The sequence below is a fragment of the Temnothorax longispinosus genome, chromosome 3, assembly GCF_030848805.1.
Source record: "Temnothorax longispinosus isolate EJ_2023e chromosome 3, Tlon_JGU_v1, whole genome shotgun sequence".
Classification (NCBI taxonomy): domain Eukaryota; kingdom Metazoa; phylum Arthropoda; class Insecta; order Hymenoptera; family Formicidae; genus Temnothorax; species Temnothorax longispinosus.
The window spans coordinates 21,103,938-21,125,742 of NC_092360.1; the positions used below are offsets into that span (position 1 = coordinate 21,103,938).

The 21,805-nt window shown below is 39.9% G+C and overlaps 2 protein-coding genes across 2 annotated transcripts in view; both read right to left on the minus strand.

Moving 5' to 3' along the window:
* LOC139810478 (uncharacterized) overlaps positions 1-21,805 on the minus strand; it is a 352,879-nt gene that overhangs the window by 91,321 nt on the left and 239,753 nt on the right. The gene's annotated exons all lie outside the window — the stretch shown is intronic.
* LOC139810476 (uncharacterized) lies at positions 12,190-17,506 on the minus strand. The gene is made up of 3 exons (XM_071774068.1): positions 17,416-17,506; positions 15,915-16,035; positions 12,190-15,572 (listed from the first exon to the last, which is right to left on the minus strand). The coding sequence occupies exon 3, from the start codon at positions 15,502-15,504 to the stop codon at positions 14,860-14,862; it is 645 nt and encodes a 214-aa protein (XP_071630169.1). The 5' UTR covers positions 15,505-15,572; positions 15,915-16,035; positions 17,416-17,506; the 3' UTR covers positions 12,190-14,859.

Genomic DNA, 21,805 nt, shown 5'->3' on the forward strand with positions numbered 1-21,805 from the left:
ACGACTCCGACCCTCCGACTGTGCCGTTGCAATTTCGTCGCTCCTCCTTTTTTCGCAGACCGATTCTCGGTGAAAGGATATATACAGGACCGCATTAGATTCGCGCATTAGACTTTCATATTCGCCACGCGCAAGTGTCCCCGGCGGTTCCCCGTCCGTTTTTCCGTCGTGAATAGAAATGCCCCGGCGGCTTGGAAAAACGACCGATAAATGCCGAATTACGACCGCGGGGCGCGGAATTTCCGAGCGCGTGCGTTACGTTTTCCGCGCGTGTATCGTGAAAAGCGTATAGACACAGCGAAAGCTCGCGGAGTGAAATATATCGCGGGAGCCAACCGAATTTGCCTCCCAAATTATACCATTTGATATACTTCTGCAAAAAAAAAAAAAGAATCTTCGAATTGACCAAAAAATATCGTCGCGTCGCGTCGTGGACGAAAACATTTTTCAACGGTACTCGAAAGCAGGTGAAAGCACGTAAAATCGCGAAAAGACAAACAAATGAGTGTAGCGCTTCAATTGATTGTCGCAATCCTACTGTGTTATGATTGGTAATCACGAACGTGCGCGAGAATATGAAGAAGTACGTAGAATTGGATAATTCATTATCGTAAAATTATCAATTATAACTCGTTTTAATATTAATTACAATTCGCAATTGTGGGTGTGAGTCAGATGGAGATAATATAAACAAAATTAAATAAATAAATTGACATTCCACTTAATTAACATTCATCGAAGCCATTAAAATTCTACGATATTACGGTTTGAATACGGTTGGAGCATCGCGATAACACTTACCAATAAATAAATAAAAGATACCAAAATCTAATAGAGCAGATATAGATACTTTAAAGGTATCAAAATAAACTTCCATCACAAATAGTAAAACAAAAGTGTATTCTTTCTAGAAACAAACTATTTATTCTTATTCAAATATCTTAAGTTAATCAATTTAATTTTTGTCACACACACCTAAATCGCGATAATAATGCAAACAATAACTTATATACCGATAACAATATTCATATAAATTTCGTGAAATGGTTAAAAACAGCGATATTCGTATTAATATTAATTTCCGAGATTCATTACACTAACGAGCGTTTGGCGCGCGGCGTAATACTGCGAGTACAACTATACAAAAGCCCGCGGCGGGCGCGTATATGTTCTGGAGGCTTGGGAAGGATAATTCACCGAACAACGCTTTCAGCACAGATTTGACAGCTGAAAATACGGTTCCCCGCAAATGACTACCTCGTTATCGCCGTTGCTATTAATAGACCCGAACGGCCTTGGTCAACATTCTTCGAGGTCGTCGGCTTCGACCGGCACCCTCGTGTATCGTGCAGATGTTTTCTCGATTGTATTGAATTTCTCAGTTATACAGAAGTCACCAATGGGACTTTTGAGGATTTCGTGCGAAGTGGACAGGCAAATGACACACGCTTTTTCAGAATTATAACCTTGCTTATGTAATATTGACCATGGGTTACGTTGGAATTCGTGCACTTTCACAACTTTAAAGTGGTAAAAACAAGAAATTGGCATAGTAACGAAAATTGGAATCCTCATTATAGCTCTAAGACTTTTTTCATTTCTGAAATCGATTAAAGTGTTACTAAAATGAAAATTCATCGAAAGTTAACAGAGGAATAAATTTCTGTTTATATACGTAATGCGTTAATTCGACAAAAGTATCTTAATTTTAATTGACGCTTTTTTATAACAATTTTAATTAAACAGATATTTTTTTCTCTTTTAAAAGCACAGAAGAAGGCTTTTTAAGCTGAAAAAACTTCTTTGCAACCCTGACGAAAAAGCGAAAGAAATTAACTCAAACTCCATGCAAAGGAGTCGACTATATTTCGTTGCTTCCCGGTTTCTTTCCGCAGAGTAGTTGGTTGAATTAAGATTTAAGATTTAACAATCTCACAGAAGATCGCTAAGTGGACAATCGAGTGTCAAAGATCGAATTTCGGCAGTGATCACTAGATACAGTCAGAATGGTACGGTCATTGCCGTGCTTGTTCTTCTCCGTAAATCATCGTTGAATCGAAAAATCGCCAAAAAATCCCCGGATCTCGTTCGCCTTTCGGATTTCTAAACCGCTCGCGAGTCGACGGTGGATCAGCCTCGCAAAGTTGCCTCTACGCGAGTATAATGGCAAAGACAATTCGCGATCTTCGAACAACTTCGTTAACGACACTTCGACGACCGGACTGCAGACAACGTGACTCACGTTAAGATAAAATGCAGTAGCGAATACGAGGATTTCTCTTATCGGCTTCAGATAAACGTCATTACGTAATTACGCCAATTTATCGGAATTCACCGAGCGGCGCGCGCAAACTGACTGTCGATTCGTGTCGCGATGCGATAACGGAAAAGCGATATTCCAGCCTGTGTGAGCCGCACTGCGTTCTATCTTATCGTCGAGATACATAAAAGGGAGAGGAATCCGTGACTTTTCGGATTTTCAATACTTTACCGATTTCCGGACGACGAAGGGGGAGGTCCTCTCGTCAATCCCGGCGAAATCTCGTAATATCACAGGTTTTATCACAGAACGATGGGCAGTATAAGATTCGGTGAGACATCCAGGTATATCCCATTCGAGAGCAGAGAGAAGAAATCGATCGTGCTATTCGTATATGTATCGCAGGTGTATCCCTTCCTCGCTGGAATTTGCGAGCTCGTGCAAACGATAATCCTGTCCGGTTCGGTAGTGGAGGAGGGTTCTTCTCGCTGAAGCGGCGGCGGTTACCGGGGAGTTCCTCGCTGATCCTCGCGTTAAAGTACGCACGACGAGGTCGACGATCGGCGCCGTTCCGGCATGTGCGGTGTCCGGTCCACTCGTCGCGGTATTGTCACGAGGTAATCGTCTCTGTCGGAGCGACGACGCCTGCTGCGATTTTCTCGCGCTTTCCTCCTCCTTTCGCGACGGCACGCGACGGCGAACGGATCCCCGGGAGTCTCGTGCGCGCGGATTCGAGCCTCGATCGCCGGCCGAGTGCGGATCGCGTCTCAAAGAGTCACGCGGAGCTGTTGCATGTCCCGACGGGGCCGGGGCAGCCGGCGTGCAAAGGCCGATTATTATTATTATTAACCGCGCGGCGGTGTCGCGCCGTTTCAACGTCGAAACTGGAGCGCGACGATTAGCGTCCGATTGTAACCGCGGACGTGTCCGGCCGGGCGCCGCGATAGCAGCGGCGATAATCGTCGATTATCGACGATCGGGGTGTAACGTGCAATCGAAACGCACCCCCGGTGAACGAGCACGGCGTCGAACGAGCGCACCCCGTGCGGGGGAAGCAGCGTGGCGGTTTAATAAAAAAATAGAAAAAAAAACAGGAGGGAAAAACCCGGAGCGACAACCGGCACGCGCTGCCACGTCACTGCATTCGCGCGTAATCGCCGCGGCGTGAACTCGGCCGCGCGTTTATACGCGCGTGAAGCTAACTGTGAATGGCGCGCGCGTCACACGCCGGCCGCCGCGCGGTCCTCCGGCTTCCCTCGGCGTGACGAATGCTAATTGACGAGAGTCACGAGTGCGCGCGCTTGACACGAAAATATATAGGCCGCGTCCGTCGAGCCTCTTCCGTCTCGAACTTTTCCCTCCTCGAATTCCGTTCGACGACGACGAACGAAATCGACGCGGAGAAGAGAAGACTTCTTTCACGCCACGGGACACGTTGGGCGTTCGCGTTAGAATGTCGGGAACGCGCGGAATGTCGCGGGGCAACTCTCGGGATGCGCGTCCGCGATCCCGTCTTTTTCCGCAAACGGTATATACGGCCGCCCCTCGATCGCTCTCGCACCGCCCGCGCCGGATCTTCCAATATCGCCTTTCGCACTCACTCCCGCGCACTTTTGCACTCAAACGGCACTCGCGAGTATATGGACGCCTGCCGCGCGCGGATATATTCGGTCGCACCACACAAGGTCGCTCTCCTTTTTCGCACGGTCGCTGCGGCGCGACGCGAATGGGAGCCGCCGCCGGGTCGACGAATTAAAAAATACGAAAACCGAGAATTTAAATGCCGTAACGCGCGCGATCGCGTCCGCTGGAGCACTGACGCGCGGTTCCGTACCGAACTCTCCGCTGACTCCGCGAGCAACTGCGGCCGACTTCAGTTCGGTCGGAGTACTTCGGCGGCGCCGCCGCTCGCCCGCCGCCGAGTGGACCCGAGGCGTCACGAAGCGCCCCGTCCATCCGCCGCGACATGCGGCCCGACGCCCGACCGGCCCGACGACACTCCGGTCTCGACCTCGGGTCGAGGCGGAGCGCTGGGCGAGAGATCGCGGAAATCGGGACCTTGAACGAAGAGCGTCGCTCGATTATAGAAATGGTTCACCTTAACCGTGACATTAATCCGCGTGACGGTATTTCGGTAAGGCCCGGTCTACAATGGATGTCGGAAATCGGAGTCGTAAGAAATTGACCAATCACAGTTCATTATTCTTCGACCGCAAGGAGAATAATAGATTGTGATTGGTCAATTTCTTACGACTCCGACTTACGACATCCATTGTAGACCGGGCCTAATGTCCAGAGCGCGATCGCGTCCCATCGGCCGGTCCATCTGACGTTTCCGAATGAGCGTTCCAACGAAGTTATTCGATACGTTGTAAATTTTCCCAACTCGCTCAATACGCTTCAATCAAGAGAGATACTGCGCGAACTGAAGCGTAAACATTTGAAAATTTATCTTCGTAACATTGACAACGTCGTTGCGTCAGTGGACTGTTTTGCGAGAGGTTTAAAGAATTAAAGCACGTGGACTGACGTGGAGCAGTTAGAGACGACCATCAGCCGGACTGCACTTTACGTAATTCGGATTATCTCGGCGGTCTAATGTCTGTCATAAATCTCGAATAACAATCCCACGCTGCGCGTTACATCCCGTAATGCAAATGACGAGGCGCGCTATCGATAAATGTTATTCATCGTTAACACTAGATTCACTAGAACTACCGGAGAGATCAATCTACCATTTATTTCTACTTAGAAATCTTGGAATAGAAAGGAGAAAAAGGGAAAACAAATAAATAGAATTAACTATCTGTGTAATTTCAATAAAAGTCAGGAAAAATGTCAAAAATTAAGTTATTTTAAAAATGAGTAATAAATTATTAAAAAATGTCAAACGGGTAATTTTGACCCTCTTGGCAGTTCTAGTGTTAAAGCAACAATGTCGCCGGAAATGCTTACACAAGTCTTTAAATCCATGCAGAAGTTGAAACGCGGTAATAACGCCGATGCGATATATACTCAAATTACGCCGTTCCGAATCCGTTTCTCGCGTTGCGCAACGTCTTCATGCACGATGGTCGTCAATTACCGTCGTTGCATGCGCTTCGCGTTGAATTAAAACGGGCGCGCGGCGTATGCCCTGGGTGCGTGATGGAAATCATTTTCACGCCAGGCCAGGAGATTTTCGTGCTTCGTGCACCGGGATTCAGTACATGTCGTACAGTCCCGGGCAGCGTGCCTGGTAAGGGGAACGTATACGTTAGGTACCTATCGAATTCGCGCTATACAGGTTCATCAGAATCTAGTTAACTCCTCGCGGTCTGCCGAACTTCGATCTAATAACAAAGCGCACGCGAGCCTATCTAATAACCATCGCGATTACATCTTCATTAAGGGGCCCGTCCGTGCGTCGAGATGTGTATCGCGTATATATCTACCTCACTGTTGTTAAGTCGCCTACGCAAATATCCATCATAAATATTTACACACGTAAACATTACGTTCAGTAACGGTATATACGGAAAGACTATGATTAATCGACCGTCATTAGTTCCCTTTTTTTTCCTTTATGGAAACCAAGATTCCATTTTATAGCGTACGATTATACATAGCATACGCACGCGCGGTTAGAAAATACCTATAATAATTTTTTCCTTGTAAAATGCGTTTTTTTTTACATTAATTTAATTATTCAGTTTATTTTTATGTATCGCGACATTCAGCAGATATTACATATTCATTAAAACTTTCATATTAGTCCATTGATGGACTGGATTTTAAGAAACCCCTTCTTTTATTTTACGAAATATATATGATATATCTCGTATATTCTTTATGACCCACGTTCATTCGCTTTTAACCTTCCACCGAAATTTCTCCAGAAATTCTTGCACATATACGAAAAAGTCTGAGGCGAAATTTTATTACACACATAAATCCCGCTTCGCGTTGGCGTTCGGCAATTTCGAAACTTGCATGGATTTTGTTTTTCGTCGGTGCTTATTTTCCACGACGGGATAAGAGTTTAATTGCCCGCAACTCGGACTGCATAAGACACGCGATATCGTTTCAGGCAGAAAAATATTATCTCAAAAGCACTATATATATATATATCTTATATATCCACGAGTTCTCTGGACGAGATCACAAAATCCAGATGACCGGATGTACGCTCGTTTTACATTTTCATTAAAGCCCTGATTGCCAACGCGGATTTCTTGGGCGTTGTTGAAAGCCTGTCACCGTGTAATAAAGCACTTGGAAAGCCTCCTCCCCCCCCCTCTTTCTTTTTGCAAACCGCCGACACATTCCAACTTTGATCTTCTTTTCAGCAACTACTTTATTCTCCGTCTTCTCTCCTTCGCTCTCCTGACGAGGTCCATCGACCTCGTTCCCTCGCACGAGTTTTCCCCGAACCTGTCTCCCGAACGACCTCCTCCCCCCTCCCCTTTCCCCCTCCTTCTCATAAAAAATACAATATTTTCCTTTCATTTGATCCGACAACTTCCCCTTTCCTCTCCTATCCGCCGCGCCGCGCCGCGCCGGTCTCTCCGTGTCTGCTCTTCTCTCTTTGTGTGCCTGGCGGATCTGTAAGTTTAATTCGACGCGGAAGTCCAGGCGAGTCTGCGCCACAACCGCGCTCGCTCTGGGCGACTTGATTGCTTTGTCCTCTGAGACTCTAATATGAATTACAAACCTGCTCCTTGACTTCTCTCCACTCTCGTCCCCCTCCCCGTCCTTCCCCTAACCGTTATCTCATCGTATTTCCCTGCCGATTGCGCGTTCGCGCAGAGAAATGGGACAGTTATATAAGGGTTGCCAGAAACATTGAATTAAAATGGAAGATAATCTATTTACGATATAATAAACGGTATGTGCGTGGCGCTTGAAGAATGTCACAAAGAACGTATCCGCGTTCACCTCGTCGGCGTAAAATTCGCAGGCATAATAAAAATACATCTTCACGATCGGCACTTATGTTTCCTGGCAACGCAATCGCAATTTGCAGCGTATACGCTGCACGGAAACGATAAAAAAGACTCTCCTGACGCGTTTGGACGTGCGCGTGTCCCTTTTACGAGTTCCGCAGTGTCACGGAAACGCATCTCCGGATGCGAGCGATAAAAAAAAACGTACCATTCACGATGATCGTATTTTCTGCGGGCGAAGACGCGGGAGGCAAACAAAAAAAAACTCATCACACTTTCGTGCAATAAAATTTCTATGTTCGGTTTTTATAAACTCTTTCGTTCGTCGCATGAATATTACGGGGCGCGAAAGCCCATAATATTCTGGCAAATGTTCTATAAATTTCGAAAGAGCGCTATCATTAAAAGAAAGTTGAATAGCGCGAAGATACCGAAACGGATAAAAATAATTCGGGCAAACAGCACGATATGAAGAAAAATTGACAGGGATTTAAGACAATTGGAACGCAATTTTCGAAATATCTATTCTTTTCTACGCGAGACACCGCGATTTATGGAATCATAGACGCAGAGGTAGACGCTAAGAAATTTGATATTCCTATATCAAACTTTCATAGAGGATCTGCGGAAAATCTATTTAGGATGGAACAGAAAAAGCCCTTCATATATAGATATGCGATTACGACGTGAGGGAAAAGGATATGCAAAATAGAGGCGTCCTGTAAACGAAAATCTATAGAAATATGGAACTATGAAATCGCTATTCTCTACTTTCTGGTACCCCCCGTGATGAATCGCTATATGAGGACAGAAATGTTCGTGGGTAATACAAAAAATTGAAATTCTTGTTTTCCTTACCTACTGCGCCACTATACTCTGAAAAAATTTGGGGCCCACGATTATAGTAAATAATACCAAATTATTTGAATATCGTAACCCTAATTTTACGTATTTGGACTAGAAATAACACCGCGTAACTAAAAATCGTAATTAGCTATTCTATTTATTTCAAAGATTTTTAAATTATACCAGTCAATTCTCTCAATTAGTTCTGTCGATATTCAATTACGCAAAGATAATTTTCACTTAAGGGGCACTAACCAAAATGTTACAGTGCTTATAACTGTGGGTCCAAATCGGTAAAAATTTTTCCCAGAGTAGGATCCCCTAGTGTTAAGCGATGCTAGAGAATAGTCAGCTTTTGCAGACGTCAATCATACAGGTACATATATTACAGACACTTTTGAAAATATAAGTGGCATAATTGTTTTAATTATACACAAATGTTCATTTACGACATATTTACCTATCATATTTGAAAACAGATCTTCTAGTGTCTTAATTTTAAATAAAAGTTGTAATTAGTAATTTAGTTTTCTTGCATTTTAATACAAATTATATAAAATAATATGTTATAATAATTATATAAATATATTACTCGTAAAATAATTTGAGTTTCATCTTATTGTAAATATAATCCTGCATTCATTCTATTGCATTTAAGCAATTTTTATGCGAATAATAAGTATTGAAATTGATTGAAAGAATTACACATCAAATATACGTGCTCATAACATTTCAAATTTGACGTGAATTGAATCGAAAATTCAAATTCACATGTGAAACATCCATCAAATACAATTTGAAAATTCATCTCTTTGCATGGATGATTCGTAACGCGAACGCGATCGTACTTCGAGCGTTTATAGGATCTCCTCGGCAATACGTGGATTCGATAAATCAACAGCTAATCGTGGTTCTCGTATGGAAAATGCCGTTTCTGAATATCGCGAGGAACAATCGAATAAATAAATGATGGTTAGAATATAACGATCGCAAAGAATTGTCCTAAATGTCACATTTATTTATTAGTTAATCGCATATATGCGCAAATATTTTATCAAATATTTTGCTACAGCTTCTACCTCTGCACTAGGTGTGTACATATTGATTTACTGGACCGCACACACTACATGCTATATAACACAATAGGCTTCTAAAGCTTTTCAAAAGTAGTACAAACTTTGCCTTTATTCATATACAGATATACAAGTACATTTTAGAATGCTTATAATATTTAAATATCATTATATTCTTTTATTATTTCATTACAAGCAGAGCAAACAAGAACATTTCAGTAAATAAATTAGCAAAGTTGTATTGATAAGAAAAAAACTTAAAATATACATGTTTAATGAACTAATGATATGACTGACAAATATCATAGAATTTAGACGATCGTATATTTTTAGTGTACGTTTTTAGTACCTTTGATTGCTAACATGAGTTGCGTCGTGTGTAAAAGTTAGATATTCGTATCACGTTCGCGAACCTGACGAGTAAAGTGGTTTATCTAAAGGTACAGGTCAAGCGCGTCATAAAAATTTTCCGTTGGCTAAAAAGTGGAGTAGGGCGGGAGGAGGAGGAGGAGGAGGGTGAGGGTGAGCGTACGTTTTCCTCCGTAATTCACAAAATGTGACGATTCAAGTTCGCACAAACTGCCTAGGGATTAGCTCGAGTCGCGTCGCAATTGAGTGAAGAATCGAGAAGTAAATTGACATTTTGTCAGAAAGTGTATCATGGTCTTGACAGCAATTAGCTTAGCCGTCGCGAAGCTGTTAAAAGATCTGAGGCCATAGATAATCAAATGAGCGGGCGCGATAATGGTGCATTAAGACGGTACACGATCTCATGGAAGTTTGAGATAATTGAAGAAAACTGCGAAGTTCTCGAGGGAGACTGCTATCACCGATCGTAACGCGTTTCCGCCGCGTGTCGCGAAATTGGTAACAGTTGGCTGGAATGTGTGTTTTTTACAGTACTCTCAGTTTACACCTATGTATCGTAATTAAGATCCCTTTCGCCATACTCATGTTGCAATGAGACTGCAGTAAAATACAATAGATATTCATGTAACTTTTTGCGAGTTTTATAATACACACGAATTTATAAAGATTTGTCTATATCAAAGAGTATCGCTATACGCGAGACGACGTGTTGGCCTGCATTAAACTTTCATTTTCCACGGGCATCGAGCAACAATGTGAGGAAGAGGGCTCTTTGTAAGATCGTTCGCTCAACAAAGGCAACAGAGAACACAATGGACCCTCTAAGTTCTGTGAGATACGTTAGAAGGGCGGCTCCAAGTACGGGAGGACCACCTTCGACGGGATGTTTGTCACACAAGCGTGTGTCGTAAATGTTGATAAAGTTCGATACAGAAAAGATCGAGCTTACCCTTATTATGTTAACAGCATTGTATGTGTTAGTTTCCTCCAAGAAAATTTTATATAAGTTTCTTTAATACAATTTTATATAATAATATTAATTTTCTGTCAGTATTTTAACTCTTCAATTATTCAACAACTTTCACAACTGTTTTTCACAAAGCCAGCGAGTTTCGATAGATTATTAAAATGTTTCTAAAATTTATTACTGCGTTTTCCTCCCATTTTCATCGTTGAATCCAATGTTTTAATATAGAATTTCCTGCCCTTCAAAACTTTTCTCTAAATAATAAAAATATTGTAAAAATACGCAAATCTGCGCGTAGTATTTTTCAAGGGAACGATTATTTGAAGATTCATGAATACAGTTCTTGGAGCAGAAAATAAATCTCGATGTGTTTCCACCAATATTTTTTAACAATTTTTGAAAAAATATATTTTATGGTATAAAAACGTGCAGCGTGTTCTAAACCGGAGATCAATTTCCAGCCCTTTATCAACAACGAACTCAAAACGGAGATCACGCGACAGTATCATTTTTTGGAGGTGAATATACCGCCATAATCCGTGAAAGTGGATTTTTCGTGAAGGAAATTCGATCGCGGTGGATTCTAAAACGCTCGAGTAACCTATGATGGCGGCGGTCGCGCGCTGTGTAAACTCGGAACAGAAATACGACAGCTAAAGGGACGACACCCTGTGCTGAGTCATGGCCACTGCGAACTACCGGAGTCCCAGATCGGAGCACCAGCTCAGCAAACCGTCGTGAGTCGAAGCGCCTGATTCTAAACTATCGACTTTTACGGGAGCTGTATCTAAGATGAATCTCAGTCTACCGAAGACTGATTGAAACACGAGAGAAACCACGATCATAACATTCTCAACTGCATATTGCGTGAAACGGTATTATTGGAAGAACGATCGTTCAATTTTTCTAGAAACTTTACCGCTTTATCGTATTGAAAATATCGTAAAATATATCGACTATCGTAGTAATTACAGAAATAAAGAGGAAAAAGTAATGTAAATTGCATGGCATGCATTACGGGGTATTACTAAGAGGAAATTTTATATTCTATACTATTGCATGAATTTAACTTTGTCTCTCTCTCTCTTTCTCTCACCTTTTTTTCCTCTTTTCGCAATTCGTGTTCAAATAAATTTGTAAAGACATCGAATCCATTTACCAGGTAGCTTTAACAAAAATAAGCTTGACACATTGCCGCTTGCGTATAAAACGGGAAATATAATAATAATAATGGCCGTAATTTACAGTGTGTTTGCTGTTCTCACATTCTAAGTGGCTGTAATATTTAGTAATTATTCTTTCCCCAGTGAGACAGTAAATGATGCTTCGTTATCGGTTTTCCAAGCAGCGCGCCGAGAAAAGATGAATCCTCTACGGAGGTCGAAGGAGCGCCTTGTCATTCCACGGCCATTAATAAATCATGGTACGAAGTCTCCCAACGTTTTCCCAACGCGCGCTGTCGAAAGGTAGAGTAAAGGGAAAACGACTCCGGAAGAGGACCCGTACGCTAAGGGTGATATAAAAAAAAGAAGCATGCACAGAGCGATCGAACCGAAAGATATCTATTCGCATACATGTTTTCCATCGATATCGCAACGAAAATACGAGCGCGCTTTGTTACACACGATTTACATGTTCACCGTACGCGTTCGTCAAGCGACAGAAAATGTTTTTGATTTTATCCATAACGGACGTTGTGCAATGCCATCACAGAAGAAGTATCGCTTTTTTTTTATATGTGTGTTTTTAACAAATCCGATTTTTTTTATTGATAATAAATCATTTATACACTCTCAAATGTATTTATAGTTTGCACGTGCAACGCGCATTTCGGTTTGATAAATAATAAAATATTTTTTATTTAAGCGCTCATATATACATATTAAATCATCGGCCTGTCATTTTTCATTTTTGAAATAGAATTCGATATATAAACGCATCAATCATTCGTGATAATGATGCCCGTCTAAAATAACGAGCTATTTATCAGAGATTAATGTCAAAAGCATGAATTAATTCAGAATACCGTGTAAGTCAACGTGTCCGCAGTAATACGAAATATTTCGAATGATATGAATAACGCACGATAACAATGAATGAGATAAATATCGGGTGAGGTTAATTAGACTCGGTATCGAAAGATCTCTCTTTTTGTTTCTTGAACGATTACTTTATGGAATAAGCTACGTATCAAAGTATTTTCTTACCTACACATAATGTAGGTACCTACACTATTGCTTACAAATATTTATCACGTATGTTTTTTTTTATACACGCGATATAATATTATTGTTATCTTTTATTAGCATGCTTGTAAAGTAAAATTAATTATACGTTTTAAACTGTCAGTCCTCCATGCATTTACATTAACACTTCTGTGACTAAAATCTAAATGTGCATAGCAATCTACGGTAATATATGCGAAAAATATGCATTATAATTATAATTTCAATAATCACTAATCAGCGCCACGTAAATACGGTCACATTCAAGTATCATAATCCTAAATATTGTAATAACCGTGGAGATTGCTGCAATGTATCCGCTTCTTTTCACGTGAAGTTCGTTGTACCGCACTAATTATTTTGGACTTTAGGACGCAGGACGCAAAACGAAATATATATATATTTGTTGAAAATTCACGGTGAATCGAATAGCGAGCAATTAATCCGGGTAACGAAAACTGTTGGATGACAGCTCGGATGTCAACGAAAGTAAATGGCACGTTCCAGCCCATCGTTACGCCATTGTAGTACTGTCAATATAGATACATGTAGAGCCGAAAAGCGGATCAGGTGCGTAAAAATATTTTTGCGGCGTTCTAAAATGGATGTTATTCCAGGATGCGCACTTGCTGGAACAATCGGAACTGTATTTTTACTGTATTTCTTTTGCGGCATGATCCCGCGTGAACGAAGATACGATTTTTTTTTTTTTTTTTAATGGAATTGGGCAACAAGTGGCGAGAACGAAAGTCACCGGATGGGATCATATTGAAATGCCAACTGACACGAGAGCTATACATATACTCCACGTTGGGAAAAAAAAACCTGCGTAATCGTTCCGCCATCTGTACCATTATACTTATTGTCGGAGAAAAGCTCTTTCGATATAATCGACTTTTTTTGCTGAATGACGTGAGATTCTATATTGACAGATTTAACGCGCATTCATCATTCCGGCCAGTGACACGCAACTCTCCTCGATAATGGCTCCTCACTTGAAATATTCGAAAGCTGGCTCGTCCCAAATAGATTTTCTGCGGATAAAGGCGATCAAGCGGCGCACCTTTCGTATTTCGTCTGAAAATAGCTTCGGTCGCGTTTGTATAAGCTATAGCCAGGGTAATGTTATCGATTACGAAAGCACAATGCAATTTGAGGTATTACTCGCGAAAGCTGCGCTTTTATTGGCAACCGACACGAAGCGACGTAGAGCGAGTAACCCAAAAAACCACAAATGAACATGTACAGATGCTATATCGTATCGTAATAAAATTTTCAAATAATGAAAAAATAAATTTTTCACAATTTTATTATATAATAAAAATCGTAAGAGAGTTATGATACCTATACTTACATCGTAACATGAAAAAGTCCAATGATTTTATTAGTGATAATATTTTAGAACCAAGTTATGGAATATTTTTTAAATAATTAAACGTCTCTGTGTGTGAGTAAATTTATTTGTATAAACAATATTGGTAATGCAATTGTGACACACATGAAGCCGTACGGATCGCCATAAACCGCGAATGTAATCAGAGTTATAGATAAATCCGCTTTGCCGGCGACAATAAATTTCCGAAATCCACCTACGGCCATATTGCGCGGATTCTGCGGTAAGATATAGCGAAACGCGCGTAGGGGAAATTTGGCCTGGGGACGTACCCACTAATCCTTCCGTGGTAATCGACGATTTCCGTCCCTAAATTGTCCCACTGCCGTGGAACTGCATAGTTAAGGGGTTCCCTACGAAATTAACTTTAGATCGCGGACCGTACCAAGCCGTCGGCGCTTTTGTTCTTCGACAGCAGCGGTAGCAGAGAAATAATTGTTTCGATTATATCAACAAATTGCTGGTTCTTTCGAACGGAAGAACACATTGTTACAGGCCCGTGCTGAAACTGTAGGTATATTCGCAAAACTGGTATTATTCATCGGATCTCTGCGCATTGTCTCGGAAATAAAAATGAGATATTCAATTGTACCTTAAAGGATTATATGCTAGATAAAAGAATGTTTTTTTTTTTGAACAAATTTTCAACGTTTACTTATATCTAAATGTTTGAATGTAGTCGCGGCAACCTTAATAGGCAATTTTGACGCAGGAGCACGTCTCACTGCACTACTGATACTGGGTTTATCAATTGGAATTATTTTATTGGACTGCAGATATGCCATGACCTCCTTGTCAATCTCACTGTTCCTTTGGCTCTTCCCGGTCTTCTAGAACGGTCATGCAGAATTTCATAGAACGCGCCAGCTGTTCTTCCAGGGCTGCATTTCGCACGTATCTGTTGTGCTTCGACAGGACGCATGTCATCTTCTTCAGTTCTTCGGCCTCTCGGTTCCGTTGTTTAATACGCTCGTCGTCCTTCTTATTAACTTGCGGGATGAAATCTTGCATTATGACAGCTTTCGCGGCCAGCTCGTCGCGCAACAAATTAGTCGCGGCAACCTTAATAGGCAACTTTGACGCAGGAGCACGTCTCACTGCACCACTGGTACTGGGTTCAATTGGAATTATTTTATTGGACGGCACATATGCCATGACATCCTTGTCAATCTTATAGTTTGAAGTAGGAACTATTTCTTTGTCTATTCTAGTACAGTTTGACATGCTGCATTTCTGCTCACCGAGAAACGTGATATCGTCAACGTCGCTATCATCAACGGTTAAATAACGCGGCTCCCTTGTATGTGCCATGTTACAATTGGATTTAAATTTCTTGGGTGTTATATATTCTCCTTCAAAGTTGCGGTCCTCGGAAGCTTTCCGTTTCTTAGAACCTTCATCCGCCCATCCTAAGATTCTATTCAGAAAATTAAATATCATGGTCATTTTTAATATATATATAGATCCTGATTATATTATTGTCCATTCAATATATGTTATTAGTGTAGCTCGATCTAAAAAAAAACAAAAAATAAGAAATTCTATAATGTATAAATGTTGCCCTTAATATAATTTTTATATATCTTATACATATAAATATTACAAAGACAAAAACCATGCAATGAAACTTTATAGCAAACTATAGATGCCAAGGGGGCTATATATCCCATATATAATACTAATGATATGCTCATCCAATTCCAAATTTTATTTATTTTGTATAAGACAGATACAGAGTGGGATATCATATAACCTTAAATTTATCTGAAGTCGAAAATTATAAAACTGCATTTAGTAATAAATATAAGAACAATCTTCAATGCTTTTACATTCTTTTACAAAACAGGATTACTTACATCGGGCTTTTACATCAGAAAATTATACAAAAGGATGTATAACCAAATGCCGATCTATATCTCGTTCGATCTCTAACAAAGCCACCGAGTCTGTGAGAACTGATAATGATAAGAATTCAACCTAAAAGAAAAGACCATCGTTATCAATTGTACCTCACAAAATTATCATCAATTAAAGTAATTTAGTCGCCTGTACTATTCTGCGCTAATGTACAATAAAAGGTCTGTTTGTTTTACTTGAATGTACACTCTCTGTACTTAAAATCTCTCAGTACACTCTCTGTATACTTAACCCTAGACAGACTCACTTATTTTTCTCATACGTGAATGACTCACTGGGGTAATACGTTACCCCAAACTTGTACCGCGTGTATAATATTTCCAGAATGTTCTTAGAAAACTTTATAATAGATAATTTTGTTTGTTGTTTAATAGGGAAGACGATAGTAGTCATCAATTTGCGGTAGTAAAAAAAAACAGTAAAAAAATTTCGAAAAATAAAACAAAGAACCAAAAATTTGGCTGAAATGATGCGAATTTGAATTTCGCGTGGGGTAACGTATTACCCCAGTGAGTCTGTCTAGGGTTAAAATAAAATGGGTATGTTTGAAGTTTAGAAAAAGTGAGAAGGAAAGTTCTAGTACAGCCCATGCATCAATAAAAGAGCTAAAGATTACTTGTGATTGAAATAATAAAGACACATATAATTTAACATCAGACAAAAAAAAATACAGAAAATTCAGCTATGAAAAACAAACCTAAAGACTACTTATATGATTATGATCAAAATGAATATATATACATATAATTTAGTGGCGGACACACAGAAAAATAGAAAGGATAGAAAATACAGAAAATTATCTCTCAGCTACAGAAAAGAAACTTCAAGATTATTTATGATTGAAATGAAAGACATGTAATTTAGTGTCAAACAGAAAAAGAGAAAGGATAAGAAAATACAGGAAATTTAGTTACAAAAAACAAAACTTATACATGAAATTGTTTTTATAAAAACACAACGGAGACGCAGATACATATATATATATCTTCACTGGAAAAGATACCCGATGTCAAAAGCAATTTTTAGCGGAATATACATTGGATATCTCAGCCAGGACACTCTGTGTCGCACTTTCGCGCCTCGATGCCTTTTTTCACATGTAAAAACGTCCGTAGAATCGGTCAGTGCGGAATAGCGCGGACGTGCGAATTCATTATGAATAAAGAAATCTCGATTATGCAAATGTATGCGCAACCACGTGACGTGAGTGAGGTTAACCTCATCGCGCGCGCGGCGTGCGACGCACGGACGTGTTCCGGTCGATGCTTACTCGAAGGCAGCTCTGCGCCGAATTCGCAGTACGCCGTACGTGTCGAAGCGGGGCCTGGCCCGGGCGACGCCTTCTCATCCGGCCTCTCAGACGCGCAATTTGTCGTTCATGGAACATTTAATTTGGCAAACGTCGCGAACATAACCAGCGGTGGCGTACGGCGTACTTACCTTTTGCGTAGTGCTGGTAGTGCGTAGTGCGTAGTGCGTATCGCGCTCTCGGCTACCATACTACATACTACCATCATACTTTACGCGGAGCAGGTTGGCCACTCCCGCCCGCGAATTTATTCGACTCAAAGCGCCTTCTCCTCTGCTTCTCTCTTCGATCTCCTTTCTCTGCCGCATATGATACACGTTTGATTGGTTTCGGAACGAGCAAAAAGGAGGGAAAAGCCGAATCTCGGATAAGATAAATTATTCAGATGCTTTTTGTAAAAATAGTAAATTAATAATATAAATCTTCGACCTTTTTGTAAAAACAAATTTTCGTAAAAAAAAAAATTATAGATACGGTCGATCGAGCTTTTAATTTCAAATTATTGATATTAGAGAAATTTAGGGCGCAACACATACATATAATGTTATATGAAATTTATTATTATTAGATATATTTATAACGTTTTCGATTCAACCCAGCCAATCAAAAACGCTATTAAAATCGTCTTAAATATGATCTTGAGATGTTATATCAGATTCTCTGGCTTGATAGAATTTTAAGATTAAGTATACTTGACATCCGGCGCTTGACGATCCCAAGCAAGTTTTAGGTGATCTTAACTTTATAAATGCCTATAACTAATTATTATAGTCTCGACATTTTGGTGTTGGACTTTTCGTTCACGCGTTGAAAATAAGAGGCAGTTAAAAATGTTCGCATATACGTACAGTTTTTAAGTTCCTGAAGAAGAATCCGCAAGATCGCAAGGTCTCACAAGAGTAACAATTACAATTGACTTTAATTATGTGTTTATAAAGGCTGAGATTTCTTTGAGGACACACCGGTGTCGTCGACACTTCGATTAGGCTACAAATTTTGTTTAAATAAAAGCCGTACTGCCGAAACACTGTGATTTATTATATTTAAAACTCCTGTTAGGTTGATTTTTAATTTTAGTCATTTCGGTACTCCTTATTGCAGCTTGCGAAGAATTTTGTACTCCGAGAGAAATATATAAATAGAATAGAAAATATATACTCGAGAAACAAGATTCAATCTAATGAATAATAATAAGCAAGGATTTATTACTGTACATGTTGTTATATGTAATTTAGGTATTTAGGCATGACTTGTAATTAATACATATTTGTATCTAAGCTGTCGTATAACATTTCGTTATTTTTTTTTGTTACATGTACGTATCAGATTCTACATATATTTCACATGCACTTACGGTTTTCCCTCAAGATGGATCGAACACGCACGTTTATCCGTAATGAAACGCCTTGGGCCGATAGGAAATGGCGTCTTGGTAAACACTAATAAGCACTCGCTTATACATATATACGTGTTACAGTCTACGCGAGACCAATACACCGCCCACACGCACAACACACACAACAAAATAGTTTCCATTTTCGACCGAAATATACGGTATCCAATTTCAATTAGAAGTTTGCTTCGCTCGGTCGAGACGCCGCGGTCGACAAAGTATTTAATCAAAGAACGCAATTCAAGGGGAAGGTAATATCTCTATCGATCTCGGATGATTTTGTTCTGAGACCTACACTAATTGGTAAATAATGAGACTTGAGACGATGTGATATGATAACAGAAATCATAATTCATCGACTGCAAATTTGTATCTATATATTACTAGGCGATATTTAATAAAAATCGACACGTTTTGATTATAAATGATTGAGTTTGAGTTTCGTTTAACTTGTGCAATCGCAACAAATAAAGATTTTAATCAGAAATCCATCATTAAACTAAAAAGCTAATAATGCGAAATAATTATGAGCTAATATTTGCACGCTAAACATAGCAGAATGTAATTGTTGTTAATTGTACCGACAATTTATTATTGCGCATTTGAAATATGTGCTCCAGTTTCTTTTTGTTAAATTGTCATGTACAGTCAAAATTTCATTTATATAATATTTGGCCTGTATAACTCTAAAATTCAATTTACGGTAATTATACATAAATTAACATGTATGAACTGTGTGCGAAAATTATTAATTTCTCTTCGATTATATTGTAGAGCGTTCTTCCACGCATATATATACATATATTACGTAGTAATTTAAATATTTGATTACTATTTATCGTTGCAACTCATTCAACAGAAACGACGAAAAACCGAGCACATAAACGAATCGCGATTCGAGGATACTCATCTAAAGCAATCAAGTTGGATGTTGACTTTACGTTGAAAATTCTTCGAAAATCTTTCTTCGACGTTAGAATTGACTCATTCAACTCTATTTCCTCGACAAAAATCTTTAAAAAAACCAGATAAATCTGTAAAATTGCCCTTCTCTTTCTTTGTGCAATACTGCACTTTTATTGTATTCGATTGAATCATTAATAGTCCATACTCATACGGGAATTTAATGAACAATGATATTTCTCCCGCGATATTCTAGATTATAAATAAAATACTTTATTTATTTTTTTGTATAATATAATTATCTAATTACAATTTTTAAATTTCATAAAATTAGTAACGCGTTATACATACTTATATATAGTACTTGTAAATGTGAAGAAGTCATGATTTCAAACATTAATAAAGTAATTATGTTAAACTAAAGTAAAGCAATTAATGTTTGTTTAAAGATTAGATTTAGTTAGTTTAGTTAACCTAATTAAAATATACAAAGCGTAGAGCTTGTAGCACAGTGGTGCCTCGATGATGCCAGTAGTTTACGTTTAAAGCATTGGTGCACGATTCACGCAATGCCGAGTTTACCTTTAACATTGTGTAAATTTCGTAGGTAGTTAATGCACGTTACATGCAACGTCACCAAGGTATACGAACACAATGGCCGTGCCTCTCGTTGTATGCTCGATATTACCGCGGTCCATTATACCGCGTCCGACTTCGCCTAGGCAACCGTGGAGGTTGATGAAACCGTAGAGCGACGTGTTACTTTCGTTACCATCAGAAGTGTTTATCTCTTCATCTGGCTTCATCCTAGCCTAGATCAGAGCTTGCGCACCGTGAAAGCTCATCCTAATCGCGATCGCTATACGAGACAAGCGCAATCTCGATTTAATTATCTAGTGGCGTGAAGAAAGCGTCAAGGGTAAAACGAGATCGTTTCACCTCCGAATCCGTTTCATTTTCGGATTCCTGATTTTTCTCCTTTATTCTGCGGATCGTCAAGTTTTCCCCTCACAAAGGAGATATAGCCGGAAAGCGATACAAAAGAGAAGTCACCTTTCTTTTCTTTCGGCTCTAAAGTTCCTCCGGTTTAAAGTTCGCTTAATTTCATTTACAGGCGAGTTAGGAAACTCTAAAGTAATCCCACGGATAACGTGACTTTTTTTCATTATTATTTAGTTACTGCAACGCTGTAACGTTATTGCAGCGCGAAAAAATATATAGATCCCGTTTAAAATGTGACATGTTAAAAGCTGGTGCCTTAGAAACGACATTTGGGAAAGGGTCGCAAATTGTTTGTCGGCCGAGAGGAAGTTTGCGTCCGTTAGTTTGCGCCCGGGCACCAATAAATGATTTTCCGGCGGGTACTGGTAACCGCAGGAAGGAAAGCGGCGTTGCGCGGAGGACACGTGGCAATTTCGGTGCGACAACCGCACCATTTTCGCCCCTGCGACACCTGTACAAACGGAAGCAGCTTATTCTCCGCGTATATAGAAGTTTGCGGTTTCCGCCGCGCGCACGAGCCCGCTGTTTGCTGGAACAACACGAGTGACGACTATTTAAGGGTACAAAGAGCGGAATCCGATGCATCGCCGGAGTGAATTTTCGTAATACCGGCCCTCTCGACGCTCGCAAAATATTAGTCGAGATTGTTTTCAAACGATTCTCCCGACCCTCTCACGAGGAAGACACTCGTCGCGCGGGAGTAAACACTCGTAACGTCTCGCGAACAAACGTTCCGGAAACGGCGCAAGACAAAGGGCCGCGTTGTGCAAACATTCTTGTCCGTTTTCTTCTTCAACTCGGGACGCTATCTACTCGTAAGTCAAAGAAAGATATAGACATTTTCCGAATGACGGTAGTAAATCGAAAAAAAGCTTCTCTAGTTGTATATTATCAACAACGCAAATAGTGGCGGCAAACAAGAGCTTAATACAATTAAAAAAGTTATTACAGAAATCAGAGCTTGTTAATCTAAAAATAAAATAAATAATCCAGAAATTAAAGTACTTTTGTTTTACTTTTTTTTATATTATGCTAATTCGCGTTTCTAATTAAAATAATTTGCATGGATAACCGTATTCGCGCGTTGCATTTAGAATATAAATTAATAAAATGTAATCAGAATTTATGTCAATCAATATGCACGCCTATTTATAAAAAATCAAAATGTGTGTGTAGCTCTTGAAATATTGACACAAATATTTGTCAAATAAAAAAAAGTATCA